The following is a 24,242-nucleotide window of genomic DNA, read 5'->3' on the forward strand; positions in this document are numbered from 1 at the left end:
TATATGATTGTAATATTGGACTAGGTATGGTGAGATCAAGATTTGTTAATTCACCCTTACCCTGGCAGCTCACTCTGTGATTTTGAGTTGGTCACTTTCTCTGAACACAGACTACCAGAGAAGGTGGTTGCTTCAAGAAAAGATTGGAGAAAAGAGCCACTTGAAATGAATAAATACTGTATATAGGTAAAACAGCTCTTGAAATGACATGGAAGTCAAAATGGTCTTTGAAATGTCTGTAAAACTGTAAAGAAGAGATGTTGCTATAGGAACTGGTTTTCTAATCAGAGAGAGTGGGGCATTTTTGATCTGGAACCATGCTGACCTTTAATTTAGTTGTCAACAGCAGAACCAACGAGATTGCTTCCAAATTTTGATTTGGCTATTTGCCTCAACCTGAAAAACATAGTTTGGAATACATGGTGGCTTTACAATCTGTTTTTCAAGACTGTTGTAAAAGATACTGCTAGCTATACGTTGAACACAAAGTTGTGCTGGATGAACAGTAGGTGCTCATTTTGGCAAGCAAGATGGTATTGGTGAAAGTGTGGCTTCAGTTTCACTTATTGGCTTGCTTATCTGATTTCTTTATGTTTTGGGGAATAGATATGCCAAACAATATAAATCTGTCTATTGAGTTGTTGTATATTTGAATCAAGTTTATAAATGAACAGTACAGATTTCATGAAAAGTTAGGCTAGTGTGTGATTATCTGTTGCCAAAGCACTCATGGTCAGGATTTTTTGATGACTACACACAAATAATCTTTGCTGCATACGTTTCAGAATTATAGTAACTTTTCAATGCCTCCACTTGGTGATATCAGTGTCCACTTAATGCATCTTCAAAGGCATATTAAAGTACTGTTCTCTTTGAATTCTTCTAAGGTCTCTAGACATTCAGTCTAAAAGTTTGGCTGATAAGATGCTATGAATAATGAATTTTTTGGACACAGATTGATGGAAATTGAGATATAGTGTGATCTCCATCTGTGTAGCTGAAAGTAGTAAGTCTCGGCGATGAAAAACAGGAAATAGTTAATAAATGAAGGATGGAATCTTGCCTCTTCCGATGTTGTTGTTCTCACTTTGGAAGCATTAAACAAAATTACTCATTATTTCTATATGTCAAGTTCTAGTCCAAATCAAGTCTATATTAAGTGAAAAATTATGCATGATTACTTTAAAGCAAATGCAATTAAGCTGGGAGGTACATGGACATCAAGTTCAGAAGTGTTTACATTTTGCCTTTTTCAGTATTTGAGATACAAACATTTATCTTTTTAGATTAACCCCAATATATGATATTTTGCAATAAAGTAAAACTTGATGATTTTCTACCTTTCTACTGGAGATGAGAAATGTATGGATAATTTTCCCAAATATTTTATGACCTTAAGAAGGGCAATCTATATTTGTGAAATATTCCACCCTTCAAAATAACTGAAAACATTGTATTCTGATGAGGAGTGGGAATGGGCAGGATGGCAAAGGCTGCGCTCATCAAGTGTGGGCTTGACATGCAAAAGCCCAGCACATATTGCAAATCCTGGAGCGATGCTGCACGTCAGTCTAAACTGTACTCAGCAATATGGATCCAATGGTCCAACTTGGTAGCTTTTCAAGGAGAGTATTTGTAGCTCAGGACTGAAATGTGGGGGTCCTTGGTGCTCTCTGAGTTTGGTTGCTTTCTTGAAGACATTTCACTACCCAAACTAAGCAACATCACCAGTGCATTGAGTAATGAACTGTCTGCAAGAAAACAGTCAAGCTCAGGGAGCACCAAGGATCTCCTCTTTGGTAGCTTTTGAAAACTAAATACTGTTTTTCTCTTTCTGGTTCAGCTACGGATAGCTAGCTCCAACTCTGAAGGGAGCTTGGCTTTTCATTCTATTTATCCTTCCAACACTATATGCTAACTTTGGTAGATGCACTCTTTAATACGGAATCAATAAGATTCTTTCTACTCTTTCTGCTTCTCATACTATAATGTAATCCTTGAGCATGTCAGTTAAATAATGCTGAGGGTTATGGAATCCAATGTGACAATAGATAAATGTCAGTTGCTGAGCCCTATTAATTTGGTTTAATCCTCTGCACCATCCTTCATGGCAACAGACAAGTCCGTTGTCCCCACGTCTCCAAGTTCTGAACAATGAGAGGGAAGAGTTGTCTATGTCATTGCCATCTGGTTTGCGCAGAGCTGTTCTTTACACCCTTTCTTCTGGGCTCAGATATTTCCATCTGTTTTGACAAGTAGTTCTCTTCATTCTCTATGTCTGAGCTCATCTGCTTTTTATTTTGAGTGCCCGCCTTCTCACTTAGCCCACTTATAGACTTGATTCTGCATACATTTGCCTGGCAGTATTTAAAATAAAGTTGCATGTGCCGCTGAGCCTTCTTTCTATTTATGTTCTTTGACACGGATTCTAAAAATTTTCTTTATTTTTAATATACATAGGTGCATTCCTCCGCTTGTTCTTTTTGTTGGTATAGCCAACACTTGGGAAGAAAGCCCTCTTACCTGATAATTAGATCTGTCCTGGAATGAATAGATTGTAAGGAAGTCTTTAATAGATAGAAAATTGAATAAATGGTGAAATAAATTTGTATTTAATTTAGAAAATAGGAACTTGCTAAGCATTAAATTGAAAATATTTTTTTAAAAGCAGTTGAAGTTTCCCAAGATTCTCTTGCTGTTACTGCTTTTTCATCAACCTGTTCAGGAGTCAAACATTATTTATTGGTTTGAAACAATGAAAGAGAAGAGTTATCTTCATAGACTATGAAACTGTAGCAGCTAACCTCCCCCACACACTTTTAAACTAATCAGTTGTCTATTCACATGGCCATCATATTTATTGGAATTTTTAAAAAACCCTGCCTTTATTTATTTATTTTTACATTCAAAGCAACAAACACTCTTTCCTTCTCCTATTGGAGTTGGAAGTACCAGACTCCCTTCAAGTTCTTGGGAAAAAATAATAATAAAATTGCAGCACTAAATGGGACACGATAGAAGTAGTAGATGTCTCTGAAGGCCAGCCAGGGCTAATGATGGCAATCATCATTATAACCACAAGGGATTGTTTGCAAGTAGAGCTCATTTGAGCTCTTCTCTGTGGCAGGAAAGAATAAGGAGGAGTTGATAGATTGAGCAAAGTAGGTTACATTGGTAGAGGAGAATTAATACACCGGTGAGACCTATTTATGACTTGGTTGCTTCCCCAAAGATTGCCTGCCTTGAAGTTTTCTGTGACCCAGAACTTAATGGTTCTCCCTTCCCCACCCCACCCCACTGGTATGATTACTTGAATTCAAGGACATAGTTCTAGGCTTGTAGTAAATTCTCAGATTGAAGAGAATCAAATGTGTTTAATTCTTCCCGTTTTGTGGTATTGGAAGGAACACACAGTATGAGAGTACGCTTTTTCTGTGACTTTTGCTTAGTTCTTCCTATTAAGTCTTGCACACACACCAGTTAGGAACATGATGACAAGGCATATTTCTGTAACACGTTTTTCATGTTGTGTTGTTGAAATAGACATGCTTCTGATTTTCTTCAGGCATAGAACCATGGCTCATTATGCTTTCAAATGCTGTGTGTGAATTTCAGTCTGTAAAAGTTGTAGGGTTAGGACTTTGTAGGATAGACCCTATTGCCCCAAAGATCTTAGATATTTCACTTGTCCCAATAAAATGAAATTGTATGGCAACTTAAGGATCCGTCTACCATTTTTCGTGGATTATTTTGGCAGTTGCTCTTATGTTATACATTTGTAATCTGTTGCAGTTGTTGCAGAATCACAACCAGCTCTTTCACTTGTCAAAGGATGGATCTTCAGCCATCTGAGATGCCAGATTTCAAAATGCAACTGTAATCATGTCTTTCATCTCATGTTATGTTGTTCGGTTTGGGAGCTGAGAATGAGGGCATGAAAACCATCTGAAGCATAGGTTGAATTTACATTGATATTCCCCTGCTGGCTGCTTCATTTCACCGAGACACACTTTTGGCTGTAAGCAAGAAGACAAAGTACAAATGGCTTCAATAAAAAATGACTTTGCTTACAACTGACACTTATTAAAATGGAGAACCTTCTAGAATCCTCACCAGGAGAGCCCCAATCCTGTCGTTGCAGTGGAAGGAAGGCTTTGGAAGGACTAATTCAAGTCACTTCCCGTTGTGCACAATTTGTCTAGGCTTGAAAAGGCTTGCCTTGAAATCAGTGCTGGCAGAAAATACATGTCTTCTTTAGGCATTCAAAGCTTATTTTCTTTCCAATATATTCTGCACAACTCTTCTCAACAGCTTTTGCGTGTAGCCATTGTGTGCTACATTAAGTTCCCAAGCATTGCTTCCTGAACGCAGCAGGTCTTTCTGCTTTTAGCCTTAATTTCTCTCAAAAGAAGTATAAACTTCAGTATCCTGGAGCTGCTTTGCCTACTAATACTTGCATTATTTAATTCCTTCGCTATCAGAAAAGTCTCTTGCTGCAAGCCCTACCATAAATAACTCTAGTAATTCTCATAAGCCTGTAAAAGATGTGTATTTCTTGTCTAGAACAACTCAAGGCCCATGGGCTGGATCCAACCCATGGGGTGCTTAGATCTGGTCCATGGGGCCAACCTGGAAACAGCAAAGAACTGGCCCGCAGTGCCTCTGCCAGTGAAAATGGAGTTTAGGGGGGCGTGTGCGTGGCCCCCCGGCACCCCATTTTCACTGGCAGAGGGTTGCAGGAGGCTGTCACAGCTGAAAATGGCATAGGGGGGTGCATGCGGGGCCCCGGGGCCCCGTTTTTGCTAGCAGAGAACTGCAGGAGGCAGTTGAAGCCAAAAATGGGGCACGAGATTGACACCTTGGTCTAGACCAGGGTGTCCAACCTTAGCAACTTTAAGACTTGTGGACTTCCCAACTCCCAGATGGCTGAGGAATTCTGGGAGTTGAAGTCCACAAGTCTTAAAGTTGCCAAGGTTGGACACCCCTGGTCTAGAACTTTGATTGTTTTACAGCAGTCGTTTTAAACATATAAAAGTTTGTGCAAATATGCGCTCTCCTGTATGTAGGACATGTTAGTACCGATAAATAGCCCTACCCACATGCTTTATAGGTCTGACCTAGTTGGTTGTGTAACATAGGATGGCATTTATGCCAATTTCTGGAAAACTTTCTCAGTTTTGAATTGTTTGTTTCAAGAATGCTAATTTCATTCTTTCTGAAGGGTGTTTTGGGTTGGGAAAGGTGGCTAAAGATTATAGTTAATCCTCGATTTACAACAGTTCATTTAGTGACCATTCAAACTTGCAGTGGCACTGAAAAGAATAACATGACCATTTTTCACACTTATCACCATTTCAGCATCCTCAGGGTCAGGCGATCAAAATTCAGACACTTAATAACTGACTCATATTTATGACGGTTGCAGTGTCCCAGGGTCATGTGGTCATATTTTGTTACGTTCTGACAAGCAAAGTCAATGGGGAAGCCAGATTCACTTAACTATTGTGTTACTTACTTAAGAACTGCAGTGATTCACTTAACAACTGTGGCAAGAAAGGTCATAAAATGGAATAAAACTCACTTAACAAATGTCTCTCTTAACAACAGAAATTTTGTGGTTGTAAGTCAAGGACTACCTATACTTTGGGAATAGTCATCCAATCAACTGGGTAAAGAGTTCTTAGAAGCTCAGAAGGTTGCATAAGGCTTATAAACCTTTGGTTGGCTCAATAAAGCTGTCTTAATCTGGAGTTTAATTTGTTGGAAAGAAAGTGGAACCCTGAAATGCAGGACTTCAGCCAGATTTAATTGATGCTGAAAGGCTCCTAAAACCCAAGGACTTTGGGTTCATTAATATTTATGAGGAGACTGTTGGGGGGTTGTTCAACTTTTTAATGAAATCTGCCTTATGCAACTGGTAGGGACAGTATCTCAAGGGCCACACTAGTGGAAGCATCAGTTTTCTAGTGGAGGAGACTTTGTTTTTGAAGAACAATTAGGAAATAATTGAGGAAACATCTCGTCATTTGTTAGATTTTGAGATTGATCCAAAATGAAGAAGAAATGTGATAAGTGGGATACTGGTCAATGAATAAGAGATGAGATTTAGCAGGGGAAACTTGCTAACTAGCCAGCAATTCTTTCCTTTTAGAAAACAATTTTAATTGTACAGGTTGTCCACAACCAGCTCTTCCCAATGTGTTCTGTCCCACGCTATGAACAAAGCTAATTCGTCTTTAAAGAGATAAAGTAGTTGCCAACTTGTAGCATTTTAATAAATCAATTATGTACTACCATTTGCATTGAATCCCTTTCTAATTATGTTGGGTGACCATGTCTTAATATGAGGCAGGAAAAACATCACCCACTTTATACACTGCTCAATGTATTGTTTATTTTACAGTGTTTATAACTTGTTTATTATAGGAGAATCTGTGTGGGGTAAAACTAATAAATTTTTATCATATTTCCTCTCCCCAAAACTATTCAATTAAAAATACTTAAGCTTTCCTTAAAGAGACGGTGCTTCCTCATTCATTTTGATAATTTTAAAAAATAATTTCCAATTCTACAATACAGTATCTATTGTAAACTTGATCAGATTGCTCTTTAGGGCTAGTGTCTTGAAACCTCAGCTAGATTTTGGACTTGTGGCTCTGATAAGGTTTCTAAGTTAGGTCACCACCATCTGGCATCTAGTTTTGAGCCAAAAATCAACTTAGTAATGTAGTTTTTCCTTGGTTCGAGGCTTTCAGTTTATGAATTACTTTTCTTGTGTGTTGCACAATGTGAACATTATTGAAAATGTTCATTGATGGAAGTGTTATGATACAATCATTATACCCTTCTGGGTGGATAGAAACCTTTTTCCTTTTCCAATTATTCAGAAGAACTTGCATTCTTTTCTGGATCCTGGTTGAATAAGGGTTACCCCGCCATCCTGGTTATTATTCTGATTACCAGTAGATGGCAGTAGCACATGCTTTTATGAGATCTATGTCACTTTAATTGGTAGTTCACAAAGTGACTCAGATTTCAAAGAGCAGCAGTGTTTACCCTGACATACCTAAGCTTTTATGGACAGAGTCCTTTTAGCAAATACATAACATATCTATGTACATAGATATGTACATAGAAAAGAAACAGATCAGAACAAACAAAATAGAGTCTTAACAGACATGTTAAGGTCATGTTACTCTTTCAAACAGAATCATGGCTTTATGCATGTAAGTGAGCTTTGGTACTTTGATATCTGTGAGATAAAATAGAAAACAATTACAACTAGAAGAAGAAAATTTGGCTGCTGGTTAAGAACCTTTTTAGGCAAATTTTATATAAGTACAGTTATTTCTGTGCTTAGAAGTGAAGTGTCTATAACAGGGATTGTTCAGCTTTGGCAATTTTTAGGACCTGTGGACTTCAGCTCCCAGAACAACATGGCTGCCTGGGGAATTCTGAAAGTTGAAGTCCACAAGTCTTAAAGTTGCCATGGTTGGAAACTTCTGGCCTAAAAGTAATGAAGAAATGGAATAAACTTGCTTAGGAATATAACTTTAAAATACTATTTAAATTGGAGGCTGAAATTACATAGCACAGGTTCACCAATCAGGAGTCTTCTGGATATATATGGACTGCAGTTCCCAACCCCCTGCTCAAACTAGCATAAACTTTTGGGCTATGTAAGGAAATTGGGAGTTGCAATGTCTGTGCAAAATGTATATTGCCAGATTGAGGTTAGCTGTTCAGGGAGGGGAGCTATTTTTCTATTTTGCTATTTCACCCCGAAGCTATGTTGTATGTAGTTCAAAGTCCCAATTTCCAGAGCCTTGAGAAATCTCAGCTTTATTATTCTATGTAATCAGAGAAAATGGCACTAAACATTCCAGCTATTTTGTATCAGCATGATCGGTTGTTTTAAGAGGGTCATCTGCGCAAGTTTGGGAATTCTTTCATACTGTAATAAAGAAAATAGAAGAAAAGTTTTTGTTGTTAAATTTTTATTATGCATGAGAAAAGGTACAGGTTATGCTCGACTTACAATCACAATTGAGCCCAAAATTTATGTTGCTAAATCAGACATTTATAAGTGAGTGTGCCCCATTTTACGATCTTTCTTGCCACAGTTAAGTGAATCATTACACCTGTTAAGTTAGTAACATGGTTGTAAAGTGAATCTGGCTTCCCCATTGAATTTGCTTATCAAAAGATTGCAGAAAGGGAACACATGACCCCAGGACACTGCAACTGTCATAAATATGAACCAGTTGCCAAGCATCCAAATTTTGATTATGTGATTAAAGGGATGCTACAATGGTTGTGAGTATGAAAGACAGTCATAAGTCACTGTTTTCAGTGCTATTGTAACTTTGAACAGTCACTAAATGAACTAGTCAAGGACTACCTGTAAGATGGAGTGGCAAAGGATGAAATTGTCTTTTCCTCTTGCTGAAAAGCACTCTTAGTATACTTACCAGATGCTCAGAATATATAGTCATACATTTTATAGTCTTGAGCCCAGGGCAGCTATAAATACGATAAAAAAAGATGTGAGGGATGAAATTGGGAGGAATCAGACAAATGAACCTGTCTGAACGTTTTGGGATTTGCAGTATGATCTTTCTCTTCAATCAGGTAAAAACACAGCGGACATACATCTATGAAGATTCTCAGTCATCCAGGTCATGGTTATCCCAAAGGTGCTTTTATTTCAAGAGACAACTGGGCTTCCTTGTTTTTCTTTGAAGATGTTTCACTTCTCATCCAAGAAGCTTCTTCAGCTCTGGTTGGATGGTAGGGAATGGAAGGATTTGTACTCCTTGCAGACAGCTGGTCATTTGCCTTCTTTTAGCAAGTCATCAAGGTCACCTGATTTTCAAGGTCACTGGACAAAGAAGACAGCTGGTTTGAAAGACGGGTGAAAGCAGCCATCTATGTCAAAATTGAACAGCCCTTTCTCAACAGAAGGGGAGGGATACGACATCATCTACCTCCAATCTACAAAACAATCCTTTCAACAGTTCCAAAAAGGCTCCATACCCATTTTCATTACTCAGGTGACCCTGAGGACACAGATTAACCTCCAGGTGGTCTTAATGACTCGCTAAAAGATGGCAAATGACCAGCTGTCTGCAAGGAGTATAAATCCTTCCATTCCCCACCATCCAGTCAGACCTGAAGAAGCTTTTTGGATGAGAAACGAAAGTCAAAAAACAATAACAAGAAAGTCCAGTTGCCTCTTGAAAAAAAGCGCCTTTGGGACCCAGCGGACACGACATTACCTTTCCTGTAGGCATATGCAGGCAGAATTTCATGTAGACCCACACTTAGAGATTCATGCAGATTAGTGTGTAGTTTGGTAGAGACAAGTTGGAGCTGCAGTAATTGCCCTTTTTATTCCCAGCGTTGAGAGGAACATCCTCAAAGCCTTACACATAGAAAATAAATCTTTCCTTCAGCTTGTACAATTTTTTGGAGGTTAGTAATTGCTATGAACCTTGCAGCCTTTTCTTTTATTTGTTAGAGGCATAATCTCAGGTTTTAAAAAAATCTAGGTGTTTTATACTTAATAGCATCCCTGTCTTGAATTTAATTTGGGAGGGGAATCTTCTAGCTTGAGGTACTTATTATCACAGTACTGTTCATCTGTCAATGCAAGCATTGCCTGTAAATTCTTCGTATCATCTTCACTGTATTTCCCAGTTGTCGCATTGGATTTAAGTGATGATCCTGAAAAGTAACTTAGTCTTGGGACTTTTTTCAGCCCTGGGCAACTGTTAACCTAATGCTAGAATCCAAGAGAAGGCCACAATATACAGGTGGTCCCTCCGGTTAAAATAATTTTGTATCAGTTACTAGGAGAAGCTGGCAAAAGTGGAAGGATGTAGAAGAAGAAGTGGATGATCAGCAGCAAGGTGGATGGACTCAGTTATAATTGCAGTGAAGGCACTGTTGGAAGAGTTCAAAGACCAGTCAGAGATAGATCATCATGAAAAAAATGCACACGGTCACTAGGAACCACAAATGACTTGATATCACATAATCGCTAGGAGAATTTTTGTGACCCCGACAAGCGACAGAGTACTGAATAGAATGGAATGGAACAGAACAGAATATTTAATTGTCACATTACATGTACTTGGTTTAGTTAGTATTAGTTACCAGGCAAATATTCAGTTCTATCACTGTCATCTCCCTTTTTTAACTTAAGACTTTTTTTTTTTTTTTTAAAGTACATCTCAGTCCTAAAATTTTGGTGATTACGAACAATCATGAGCATATTATGAGCAATAGCAATAACACTTAAATTTACATACCACTGCACGGTCCTTTACAGTCCTCTCTAAGCAGTTTACAGAGTCTGCATGTTGCCCCCAGCACTCTGGTTTTTACTGACCTTAGAAGGATGGAGTCAACCTTGAAATGGTAAAAATCAAATTGCTGGCAATTGGCAGAATTAACCTGCAGTACTGAATTCTAACTATTGTGCCACCATGGCTCTTCTCTACTTTAGTATATAAAGTATCAAATATATATCAAATGAGAACATTATATAAGTTTATTTTAGATAAGAATTCTTAGATGTTTTTTATCATATAGCCCATCTGGCATTAAATTATACATTATTATATTAAGGTGAATTAAGCCCCAGATTTTAATGTTGAATCTTGATATACAGCCAGTATTTCCATATATCACTACCCAGTTGTTCTTCCTGCGGAGGAAAGGAGATAATTATCCACACTCAAGACAAAAGCAAACATCAGGGAAATAGTTGTTGAATCTCTTCTTAGATTTTGACCAGCATTCAGGAAACTGCAAGAAATTGTATTTGCTCTCTGAACATGTGAAGACTGAGCAGACTCCTGGAAAAAATTCCCCATTCTTTTCTAGGTTCAGGAACAGTGTGACAACTCTTCTTAAATCTATTAAATTAAGAAACAAGCTTTCTAGTGGTGAATTGAGTAGCCTATTTTCAGATCCTTGGTAGAAGAAGAAATAGGAATACATACATAACATAAGCATTGATGTTGATAGGAGTTGATTTCTTCATGTTTATGTTTTTAATGATTTCACTTTCCCCCTAAAGACATACCTGTGTGCAAATAGAACAAGGCAAAATAGAGGGGTCCTTCTGTCTGCTAAGTATGAGCAACACGCATTCCTTTATTTAAAAGCTAATTTTTTTCCTTACTGTCTCCCACAATGTCAGTGCCAATTTATAGCTACTATTGTACTGCTCTGTTCCCATTTAGCTACCCAGCTTTGCTAATATTAGGTCAAGTGCTGTGACTTAACTTGGTTTCCTGTGACCTTTCTTCTTTGACTCTTTTGAGTTTCCCTAAACTCCAAGGCTTTTGTATCGAACAGATTTGTGCTGTGGGGGGGAAAAGCACAACAAGCTGATATCTGCTTATGGATAAACAGGGATAAGGAAAAAGTAGATTTATTCCTCTGAATGGTTTTTTGCTAAGTCCATCATTTTTTTCAGGTAACTGCCAGGAAAACTATGCAACCCACTTTGAAAAAATCAACATTGTATTATGGAGGAACAAAATGTCTGAAACTTAAGATAAAACTTGAGTATATGTTTGATTTTTAAGAGGCATAATTTCAGCATTAACACTCTCTGTAGCCGTAAATAAAACACAGATTCAGGTGAACTAAAAATTAACTACTGATTATAGTCTAGAAAAACATTCTTTAATCTGATCCCAGTTAATGCAATTTGCTGCTTAGCGTTGGCCGATGCCATACTCTAAAATCACATTATTTTTTAAAATTAAGATTAACAGTCGGCCAATATCAGCTTTGAAAACTATTTGGGGGTACATCATATTTATGGGAATTATATGGCTGCTCATTTTATACATAATAATTCTAAGTGGCTCACAATTTTCAATAAAATAAGAAAGATGGTAACAACCCACCCTGTAAGGAAAACAACACACACCATATCATGATGCCACAACATCCCATCAGTTTCCTAGCTCTCATCCAAGGCCAACGCTTGGGGAAGAGCCAGATCTTCATGGCCTTCTGGAAGGTTAAGAGGGTGGAAGTCCTTCTTATGAATCAGAAAACAATGTAGTTAAAAGATTAAATGAATTCAGCACCCAGTGTTGTCTCCATGAAGTCATTTATATTTCAGCCTTTTAAAAATGTTCTTTCCCAATGGAATATTGAACCATGCCGAAATAAGTTCTATTCTAAGTGTGGAGCCTGGAGGTAATCTGCAGCTCCTGTGGGGCAGACCAGATCTCTCCATTAAAATAGTCTAGAAATTGCTCTAGAATCAATTCAGTTTTCTGTCATCTTCCTTCTTTCCTTCCTTGTCCAGAGGAGAAAGCCTTTTCTTTTCAGCTTTTGAGAAGGAATGAAAGTTAATTACTTCAGCCATGGGCAAGCCTGCAATAAGAATTATTTTTCATTTCAAAGACTGTGGGCATGTCCAATGTACCCCCTATATACAAGAAAACAGGATATGGGGGCGTTTGACGGTTTATGAGTCAGAATTGGCCCTGAAAATCTAGAGTAGGCAGTTACAAAGGACAGGTCTATCAGAAACCCTTCAGCAGAGAAACTGCAATTTAACATTGCTGAAGTTTCTCTATTATTCGGTTATATGAACATTAACTAATTTCATGCTGTTGACGTTTTATTTGTTGCCCAATTATATTTACTGGGGGAGGGGAATGGGGGGAGAGAAAGAGAAAGATTTGTATTTATTGCACAATACCTTCCCTCTGCTTTCCTGTTTTATTTGTCCAGTCTGTTTGGCTCATGAAATCTCCAAGCATTTAGGAAGCTGGGATCAGCAAGGTTTGTTCTGTGTTGCCATAACGACTGTCTCCATGGAAATGATGATCCAATGAGAGAACTTTTGTAGACTCCGTTATGGCCCCTTCTTTATTTTTGCACCATTACAGAACCTGCTTTTTTGTTGTTGCTGTTGTAGTTGTTTGATTGATTGTTTTGATAAACGTTGATAGCCAGCAGCAGGGCTTTTGGTCCAGGTCACCCACTTTGCTTCTGCTTCTTCTCCCCCCTTTGAATTGCATTAGACAAGCAAAGGTGAAGCACCACATTAGAGCATATTCCTCAACATGAACAACAGTGTTGCCGATGGCTCCATACTTCCTGCCAGCCAGGAAGAGAGTGGGAGACTCTGCACAATCTTGGCACTCTGCCTTGGACAGCTTTGAAAAAGCTAGAGATCAGCTGTCTGTCTTGCAAGGCTATCTGAGGCTTGATGCTGGCAAGGAATATTTCCCTGTATTTTATTGCAAACCAGAAAGGAAGGGTGAATCTGCCAGATTTTATTTCACAACTGAAAAGTGGACCGTAAGCTTGCATGTGCATTTTGTCCTCATGCTAGTAGAGTCCCCCAAAAGAAGATTGCATTGTGATGTTTCATCTCGGCTATAATGAAGTGTGTGTATGGTTGTAGTGATTGAGGAAGAAGAAATTTTGTTCCATGAGGAACCTTGTTAAGAAGATAATTTGTCATGTCACTTGCTTACTCATCTGCAGAACAAATATAACTCAGAATTCAGTCTCCATCTGAAGTTTCTTAACTCTTCTGGATATCTCATAAGCAAATCATGTTGAAGAGACTGTCTCCTATTGCTTCATCGGAGTAATGCTGCCTTTGAGCAGTAGCTCCCTTACCAACCATGTTTGTGATGCTAAATAATTTGACATTTTCTAGATTGACCTTACATGACTTTGCATCTGACTGAATATATCATTTGAAAAGCACCAGATTGGGGAAGCTGCTATATAAATGCATAATCAAAATTATTCTTATTCTCAGTGTTCAGAAGTGTGTCATTACTTCTGGAGCAAAAAAAGGTACCAACCCACAGACTTATTTAGAGGAATTGCAAAGTTTATAGAAAGTTTTTAATTTTCTTTTTTAGTTAATCTTGAGTACAGGTAGTCCTTGATTTACGACCACAATTGAACTCATAATTTCTCTCACTAAGTGAGATATTGGTTAAGTGACTTTTGCTCCATTGTATGACCTTTCTTGCCACAGTTGTTAAGTGAATCACTGCAGTTCTTAAGTGAGTAACACAATAGTTAAGTCAGTGGTGGCTAAACTTTTTGGGCTCCTGTGCCAAAAATTGTGCGCGCGCTTGCAACCTCATGCTCGCGTGCTAGCACCCAGAAGGCAATGTGCGCCCCCTACACATGCACACGCAATTCCCCCACCACTGCCACTCCCTTACCTGCAGTGCGCCTCACAGCTGATTTTTGGCCACTTTGAGGCCTTTTCCTGCCTCCCAGAGACTTGAGGAAGGTTTCTGCAGGCTTCTGCAGGCTTTTCGTCTGAAAACTAGGCCCATTTCGTCACTTCTGGTATTTCCAGAAAAACAGGAAATGATGAAACAGGCCTAGTTTTTGTCCTGAAAAGCCTGCAGAAGCCTTCCTCAAACCTCTGGGAGTCGTAATAATAAAATCACAAAATCGGTAGCATACAAAGAAAATGCCTATAAAATGTTTTATAGATGGCACCTTCCTCTTTCGAGATTAGCGAAGATGCACCCCAATATGAGTCCAAATTGCTGGAAATGCAAAAAAAAAAAAAAAAGGGGGAACTTTCTTCCATATGTGGTGGTCTTGTATAGAAGCTCAAAAATATTGGCAGAAAATTAGAAATTGGCTGGAGGAAATGACAAGAGAAGAGATCGAATTCAAACCAGAGTCCTTTCTATTAGAGATCTTTGATAAACAAATACCAAAAAAAGTGAAATATATAATAATACATATTTTGACAGCAGCCAGATTGGCTTTTGCACAATGTTGGAAACAGCCTCATGTTCCATCAGAGGAGATGATTATTCAAAAAATTTCAAGTTGTAGAGAAATGGACAAATTAACCTTGGCATTAAAAGATAAAGACACTTCAATATACTACAACAGCTGGAACTGCTGGTACAAATGGATAGACCAAAGATAGATTTCACACTAAAAGGCAAAAGAGGATAGGATAGAATCGTAGTAGTGATATACATATATATGTAAGGATTAAGTGTGTATATGGCATAAAATAAGGATAAAAAGGAGGTCTCACAAACTGTTGAAGATGAAAATGTTTTTAATCGTTTTCTATCTTTTTCTTTCTATTTTCTTCTTCTTTTCTTTTTCTCTCTTACATTTATGTACCGTATTTGCCGGCGTATAAGACGACTGGGCGTATAAGACGAGCCCCCAACATTTCCACTCAAAATATAGAGTTTGTTATATACTCGCCGTATAAGACGACCCCCCCCCACTTGGAGGCATGTTTTTCAGGGCAAAAAAGTCATCTTATACGCCGGCAAATACGGTAAGTTGTAACACTTGGGGTATTCTGGATATAATTCTTGATTGACACCCCCGCCCCTTTCCCCCAAACTTACAAAGCCACCAAAATGCTTTAGAGAGGCAGCTTCGCCTTTCTCAGGCTGGCACTCAATTCCTCTCCCTTTCTTTGTGACACCGTTGAGCGATCTGCTTTTTTCAGTGGAAAATAAATAAAAAAAAATAAAACTGGACGAAAAACAGTCGAGTTGTTTCTTAATATCTTTCCACCTCCCCAACCAATTTGCCTCCAAGGGTGCACCACACTGATTGCGACATTAATTATTTCAGAGAGAGAGGGTGGGGGGGGGAGAAATCTTTACTTCCTACTGTGGCTTTTTCCTGCGCATCGTTCTGGCTGCACTCGGATGGCGAGCTGGCCGGAGCAGTCTGGCGCATGTGCAGCTCACCGTTGGGGGCTGGGGGGCGTGGGGGGGGGGGGAGAGAGAAGGCCTCCTTATTTCCACGCGGGGAGGCTCGGTCGCTGGACCGTGGACGAGCGCAAAGGAGAAAGTTCTGAGTGCGAAAGGGCCGCCACTGATCAGGCACAAGAAACTGGTCCTTTTTTCCCTTGGCTTTGTGGTTGTTACTTCTTACAGGGAAGGATAATGAGATACCCACGCTGGGAGAAAGCGGAAAGGATGTCTATTTTCCTGCTCACTAACTTTCCAGAAAGCGTCGAGTTCCTACCCCGAGACTTGCCAAAAGTCCAGTTCATTCATTTGCTACCTTTCTCCAACGAGATCCAGATCTGTTTCCACAACGCGCTTAGGATCTTATCTTATTATCTTATTATTATCTTATTAGCCTTGCTCGGTCCGTCCAAGAGAGAAGAAGGCAGACGGTTTTGCGCTCAGGGAGAAAGGAAAGGAGCCTCTCGCTCACACTGCACACTGCCCCCCCTCCACCCCAGCAACGCTTAGGAAAAGAGTTACACAAGCATCCTTTCCAGAAGTGAATCTGGGGGTGGCGGGGGGGGGGGAAGGATTCGGAGCAAAGGCTGAAACCGGGAAGAGAAAAATTCCCAAAGAAAATCGCACGAGCAGCATCCCATTCCTGGGAGAAAAACAAAAAACAAAAACACGAACTCTTTCCGAAGCGCAAAAGCAAGGATGGTGCTTTCTCAGCTTTGAGCGGCGTCGCTGCGCTCCCACCCCTCCACTCGTCCCCACGTGCGGCGAAGTTTCTGCCACTGGGGGGGGGTGGAGGGGGGTGGAAGGAGGTGAGGGATGGGGGCAAAGCCTGGAGCCTGCCAGTCCACTCGCACGAGCGGAGTGGGTGGGTGGGTGGGTGGGGGAGGAGGAGGAAGACTCCGGCTGGGCTTGAAGGGGCTTCGCAAGTTGCGGAGCTCCGCCCCCGTCGCTCTTGCACCGAGTGACAACAACGTATTTGCCGGCATATAAGACGACCTTTGTTATATACTCGCCGTATAAGACGACCCCCCCACTTGGAGGCATGTTTTTCAGGGCAAAAAAGTCATCTTATACGCCGGCAAATACGGTATGTGTTGTTAGTCTGTTTTAATTGTAAAATCAATAACATTTATTTTTTAAAAAAAAACCTCTGGGAGTCGAAAAAGGCCTCAAACCAGCTGAAAATCAGCTGTGAGACGCGCACATGAGCAGTGAGGTGAGTTTGCCTGCAGCTCGTGTGCCGGCAGAAATGGCTCTGCATGCCACTTGTGGCACGTGTGCCATAGGTTCGCCATCACAGAGTATTGACTTTGCTTGTCAGAAGATCACAAAAAGGAATCACATGGCCTCTGGGCACTGCAACTGTCATAAATATGAGTCAGTTGGCATGGGTATATAGTCATAAGTGTGAAAAATGGTTATAACTCACTTTTTAGCGCTGTTGTAACTTTGAATGGTCACAAAGTGAGTTGTGAACCATCACTGTTTTCCACACTTACGACCATCACAGCATCCCCACAGTCATGTGATCAGTCATGTGAGTTGCGCTTGGCAACTGACTCATATTTATGACAATTGCAGTGTCCCAGGGTCATGGGATTACCTTTTGCAACCTTCTCACAAGCAAAGTCAATGAGGAAGCCAGATTCGCTTAATAACTGTGTTACTAACTTAACAACAGTGATTCTAACCGTATTTGAATCATTCTAGAAAGACCATTTCTGCTGTTTTCCTTCTTTTCCTAATCTTGACATTGAATTCCTATTTCTTTCAGTAGTGCAGCAAAATGAATTGAATTTTTAATAATTTTTTTAATAAACTTACTCCTGCAATAAACAACCCTCTTGGGTATTAGAAGCCAATTAAGTTTGGTCAATATAGATGCAACCTATGGGTTTTGCACTTCATATTAACTTCAGCCTGTCACTAGAAGTTAACTGAGTTAACAGTTTGGTTTGAACATCCTCACCTGCCGTTTGAGAGTTGAGTGTCCTGAAATGCTGATCATTTTAGGGGTAAGCAATGTCTAAACATTCTTCTGGTTTAGTATTTACTTATAAGTGTGAATTCCTCTCCTTGGTGATTATTATGAAAAACTGAAAGATTGAGCTAATTCTTATACTGTATAACTTCAGTTCTCTTTATTTAAGAGTCTTGTTTATCTGGTTCCCTGGTTTGTATTTCTGTACAAAGATGGCTAAATGATAACTTTAATTCGATTGTGTTTATTTCTCTTTGAAGCAACTAAACAAAAGGCTTGACATTTCAGTTAAATTGGGCTGAATTTCTTGTTAATTTGGTCTTAATATTGAATTGATCAACATTAAGGTAAACATATGGGATATTGTTTCTAACTGATGTTCTGACTACGGTCTAGAATTAAACGAAAGTATTTCTACCTAATTCCATTATAATATATCTTGAAGTACATAGCTGTTTTTTATCCAGTCCTGGCTACCACTGGAGTTTGCCATCCTGGACCTGGTGCCATTTGGTACTTTTGAAGTAGTTAAAAATGCATACTGTTGGTTTTTTTAAAATCTAGCATACGGTATATCATATGTGGACTAACAATATATATGAATATGCACAGTATTGTGCCTTCTGTCTAATATATTTTGCACATCAGTATTGCTTTAATATGCAATTTTATTTGAAATGTTATTCTTGGACATTTGTTTTTTTTATCCACAATAAAACTGCAGTGACTAAGATAATTTTAATACTTATAAACTGATAACATTTTACTTGACATTTTGACTGTTTTGCTCCTTTAATGCATCCTTTTCCCTCATTTTGTTTCTCTGATATTTCACAAATTCTCATCACTGGGTATGCATGAAAGTATGCATGCAGACATTACTTGGTGTCTAAACTCTGCTCAGTCCCTTAATTTGGAGACCACTTGAGAACCTGTGGGATGTAAATGTAATATTTTTCATTAAAATATGTAATAGGATAATAAACATATGCACTAACTTATATTTGGTTTCCAGTGAGAATTGACATATAATCACACAGATCCCTGTAGCTAGACAAAAACAAAAGGAAATTCCCACTTTAAATATTGTTCAGGTGTAATTTATATAAATGGCTTATTTTTTTTTCTGAGCAGTTCAACACCCACGGTTCTTTTGCATTAACCAAGCTAATTTCTTTTCAAAATGTTTGACATTTTAGTTTTGGTAAGCTGAAAAGTCTGGTTATATTAGTGAATTTTATACTTTCAGGCTTTTCTGTTAATGTAGGCTTAGAATAAAGTAGAATTAGCACATCTAGTTGTGTTTCCTGGCTGCAAACGCTGACGTCAATCTTGCAAGACTGAAAGTACAAATCTGCCACTGTCTCCCTTTTAGCCTGAGAGCTTAAGGAAGGGAGTCTCTTCTAAGACTTTTTCTCTGCACCTTCATGCAGTCGCGGGCTTTGGCCTCTTATCCAGCCATTCCCTAGGCGGGTCTATGACAACTCACCATCGCCAACATGTAGGAAAGCTTGCTGCGGGACAAGAGTTGCATTAATATTGAAAAAATAGTGGAATCAAATTATTAAAGGAAGGATGCCAAAGGAGGGACAAAATGAAATGTGAATGACAAAAATTAAAATATTGTTTTAAATTATTTTAAATAATGAATTGTTGAATTTTTCCTCAGTGAGTTGTCCCATAACAAGTTGGTCATAGTGAGATGTCACGCAGCGAGTTGTCCCATTCTGTCCTTTATTTATCAAGAACATTCTCACAAATCCATTACAGGAAGCTAAGGCTACTTCTGTATCCCAGCCCTGAATGATCCCAGCCCAAGGAAAGTGCCTGGATTTTCCAATGACTCAGAAAAGGCTGGACCAAATATCTTCTGCCAGTGTGATAATTCAGCAAATTTAAATATTAGAAGTAGATACAAATGTCATACACAGGAAAAAGAAAAAAAAAACAGAGTGAAAAGTTAGTTTTCCACTGAAAATTTTCGTAGGTTTGGGGGGTTCCATTGTCTCATCCTGTCCCCATGTTATGATTCTGTCTTTGGGGAAGAAGAGATTTCTCTCCCATGTTACTAAGTCTGACTGCATTACCCTTTTGTTATGCTATTTTTAACTATTTTGTCTTGGAGGCTGCCCAGAACTAGATAACATTTCTGTATGTAGAGGGGGTGGCGTGGGGAAGATAGTGAAGTTGAATAACCTAAAGAGACATAGCCACCTTCTGAATAAAGATAGTTATTCTTGTTTAGCATAATCAATTTCTGTTATTTGTTGCTTTGTGCCACAAAAGAGTATCAACTTGTCTTATTTTTGGGAATAGTCCATTTTAAGCTGGCACATTAGCCAGCCTTATGGAATTTGATGTACACTAGCTCCTTCACCTTGAATATATTGGAATAAAGTTCTGAATTTCTGTCGGTAGCCAGTATAATTCTGCTGCCTAATATTACTGAGTCAAAAGCCAATAATGTTTCGGGTGTGGAGAAGGCTGAATGTAAACCGTCACCTAAAGGTGATAATAGGAGCAAGAGTTGCATCTTGGGAAGGGTTTTGGTGAAGGCGGTCTGATGGACTGATACAGTCCTAGAACTGATAAGAGTTATTATAAGACTTATTGCTGTTCTTATGTCGATCCAATTGACATTCATTCTTTTCTCTGTTTTTCCTTAGGAAACAAGAACAATTCCAGGCCAATCCTGACAGTTACAATGGAGCGGTGCGAGAGAACTACACGTGGTCTCAGGACTATAGCGACCTGGAAATTAAAGTTCCAGTGCCCAAGCATATTCTGAAAGGTAGACAGGTAATGAGAGTATGAGAAGTTTTTTGGCCCCTGGTCGATAGAGTCCTCGCCTGTACTAGTAAAATGTCCACTGTAGCTCTGTTTAGAATTCTTCCCTTGCTGCTTTCATGGCTAGGAATAATGATGCTATCCTATAGCAGGCCAAATTTGTGGAATACTGCAGCCATTTCCAACCATTCTCCAGCATTAAACAAGTCTGGATTGTCATTAGCCAGATTAAAATGTAAAGGGAAAACCACAGTATATTGATTGCATAATATTGCAGGTCCCAATTTCTGGTGTCTTCAGTTGAAAGAGGTCTATATAGCTCCTGGGATGCGTACAGCTCTCCATTCTTGCTAGTTTGTGGAGGTTGTGTTGTCAAAATTTTGAAAAAACCCTCTGTTTTTAAATTAAAACTGCAATAAAGAGGCCCAATGGGCTTAATGCTGCTGCCATGTTTCCCTGAAAATAAGACCCGGTCGTATATTTTTGGGAGCTCCAAAATAAGCACTAGGCTTATTTTTTGGGATGTCTTATTTTTTTCCATGTAAGGGAGGCCCACTACTGCTTATTCACAGCTGCAACGGGGCAAAAGACTGCGGGGGAGTGGAGCTCCTCCATGTGTCCTGCATTGGCTTACCTCAGGGCCCCCACAGCAAGGCTATCCATGCCCTGATATTTGCCTCACCTCATGGTGACGGCTCTAGCAGCCCCGTCCAGCAGTACCCTATGTGGCTGCCGGCCACTTCTGCTTTCTCGTGGCCACAACAGAGCAGGAGAAAAAGCAACCTGCTGGTAAGGCGGCGTGAAGTAAAGTGTGGGGGGGGTAGAGCTTCCCCATGTGCCCTGCACCGCCTTACCTCAGGGCCCCTGCAGCCAGGCCATCCACACCTAACCCTAATACCCCCTCAGTCAGGGCAACCACAATGCCAAACCCTAAACCAACCCCCAGAGCAACCACAAGCCAAACCCTAAACACCCCCACCTCCCCTATAGTCATATCATCTTCTGGAACATCAGCATAACTTTCCAAACTTCAAATTCCAGTGAGCACTTCTTGTCTATGTAGCCTGTTCATAATGCATTGGCAACACAGGTATCAGTGATTTTATCCCATGAATTCTTCACCTAAGTCACGACCTCTTGCAGGCTAGGCCTCACAAAGTTTTCACACTGATTTCTCTGCATTATATTTTCAATGTAGTCATTGATTTCCATGTGGAAATGGTCCTTGAATGGCTCGTTTATTGCAATATCAAGAGTCTGAATATAGGCAGTCAATTCATGCAGGAATCATTATTTGATGTATTTTTCTCTCTGCAAGGAACTTCTTCATCTCTTTAGTGCAGTGAGTGCTGGCTGAATCCCAGACTAGCAGACCTCTTTGGCCAACTTGCAAAACAAGTGGCAGCATCAAATAGACTCACTTCCTTATAACTTATAACTGCTTTTGTGCACCAGGCTTTTTGTTTCAAGAACTTAAATGCCCGAAACACATTCAATCTTATCTTTTTTGCCCTTAGTGATGATTAGAGGTGGGGCTTTGTTTCCATCCAGATGAATTGCCAATATACAGGTAACAGGTACACTTTCATAACTAGCGGAGAGAATGTAGATTGACGAGGCACCACTCTGATCAATTGTCATTTGAGATCTTTGGCCCATAAACACTGCAGTTTCATCTATAGTAATCATGTTGGAGAGTTGGTATTTAGAAAAGTCAATGCCATCAACAAAGGACTTGAATATAGGTGCACATTTAATAAGTTTAGTATCTTCCAGCTTAAACAGTGATGTCGATCTTCTTAGAGACAGTTCATATCGATGAAGGAAACCATTCATCCAGTGTTGTGATGCTTTGATTTCTTCTGGGGATATTTCTAACTGTGCTGTCATTGCGACTGCAAATGCTTGAATATCAGCCTTGTGTACAACCAAAGCCTTTTCTCTCTTGTCAGCAATCCATTCAGAGATGTTGTCTTCCAGTTCAGGAAATAATGGTTACCAACTTGATCCACATTTGCGCTTCTTAGCATTTTCCTCATCCACTTGTTGATTGAGGTTACCGTACTCTGTTCGCCATTTTCAGATCATACGAAAATCCAATTTCTTCTCTTTGCAGAAAGCTGTAATTTTTTTTCCCTGAGAGTCTTCCATGATTCCCTCTTGAACTCAATAGAGTATCTTTCTTTTTGCATTAATAGCTTTTTTTTTGCACTAATCTTGTCTGGGGGTCAAAATGTAATTCCCGTTAAATCTACAATTAAATCACGAGTGTCAAACTTGATTTCATTGAGGATTAGGGTTAGGGGTGGGTAGCCTAGTTACGTGGGCCCAGAGATAAGCTGGTATGTGGCATGTTGGGAGCTCCGTCCATCCCCCATCTCGCCTCATGGCCATGGCACCAGTGCGCTGCTTGGCCTTCTGCACCATTGCAGGCCTTAGCAAGCCGAAGTGGGTCGGCAGCCACGTGGGCTCTTGCTGGACATGGCTGCTGGTGCTGCCACCATGAGGCAGGTGTCGGGGCGTGGATGGCCTGGCTGCGGGGGCACTGAGGTAAGCTGGTGCATGGCACATGGGGTAGCTTCACCCCTATTTTGCTTCGTGGGCACAGCACCAGTGTGCTGCTTGGCCTCCTGCTCTGTTGCAGCTGCAAGCAAGCAGAAGTGGGCTGGTAGCCACGTGGGCTCCTGCTGGACATGGCTGCCAGTGCTGCCACCACGAAGTAGATGTCGGGGTGTGGATGCTTCTCCTCACCTTGTGTTGGCAGCATTGCGAGCAACCAGATGGAATGGGCGGCTGGCTGGCTGTGCAGGCCCTTAAGTAGGGCTTACTTTGGGAGTAGTGCTTATATTAGGCGCACACGGAAAAATCAGTCTAGGTCTTATTTTCAGGGTAGGTCTTATTTTCGGGAAACACAGTGGTTGCTATTAAAGCGCTCTGAAACCCCTCAAACATTTAAAAAAAATGGGCCAAAATTGCCCCCTCCAGTAGCAGCCCTTCAAAGTAGGCCAAGTTGAGTAAAGAGACATAGCAGGGATTCCAGGGATTCCCTTTATTATAGTGAGTAAGAGGTAGAGGACTTTGGAGATGGCATTGAAGGGAGTATTCAGGAACTGTTATAGAAACAAAAACAGAAGCATTTCTGAAGACTGGGGAAAGGAGGCAGTATTAAAAGGAGCCTCAGGCTGGCTGCTCCCTGACTTAAAGGGGCATAAGAGGAAGGAAGATAAAACATATTCCATTACTATAATCTACAGTATCTCCATAGTCTTCTTCTGCAGTTGATTTCCTGATCTGGTCTACCTTGTAAGGTTGACAATGGAATAATACAATTTTGAAAGTCAAGTTCTTCTCTATCCCATCTTATACCAAATAAAATTAAGGTAGGGTTATTATTAGAGTTAGTTTGAGTTTCTTTCTCACACTTCCCATTGCAAATAAAATGCAGAAAAAACTTGATATGCAAATTTATGATGGTTGCCAAACCCTCTCACCCCCGAAAAATACCTTTAGGACTCATTTTTTCTGGCATAACTATGTAGACTTTGATTTAGCTTTCTGTCTTTACTCAGTTCCAATCTTCTAATGTGTAAAGTGAATTTAAAGTCTTAATTTTGATTTGCGACTTTTATCCATTAAAAAGTAGTAGAATGAACATCTCTGTTTGGGAAGAGAATCTTTGCACAGGAACATCAACCAATACTTCTTTTGCAGTGATA

The 24,242-nt window shown here is 39.8% G+C and overlaps 1 protein-coding gene across 1 annotated transcript in view; it reads left to right on the forward strand.

Moving 5' to 3' along the window:
- Positions 1-24,242, forward strand: part of NUDCD3 (NudC domain containing 3) — a 71,630-nt gene that overhangs the window by 4,678 nt on the left and 42,710 nt on the right. The window contains exon 3 of the mRNA XM_026671376.2: positions 20,406-20,538. Coding sequence (XP_026527161.1) covers positions 20,406-20,538 — 133 coding nt within the window. The remainder of the gene's footprint in view (positions 1-20,405; positions 20,539-24,242) is intronic.

The sequence above is a fragment of the Notechis scutatus genome, chromosome 7, assembly GCF_049901735.1.
Source record: "Notechis scutatus isolate UNSWTSFEM ecotype Mainland chromosome 7, rNotScu1.2, whole genome shotgun sequence".
Lineage (NCBI taxonomy): Eukaryota > Metazoa > Chordata > Lepidosauria > Squamata > Elapidae > Notechis > Notechis scutatus.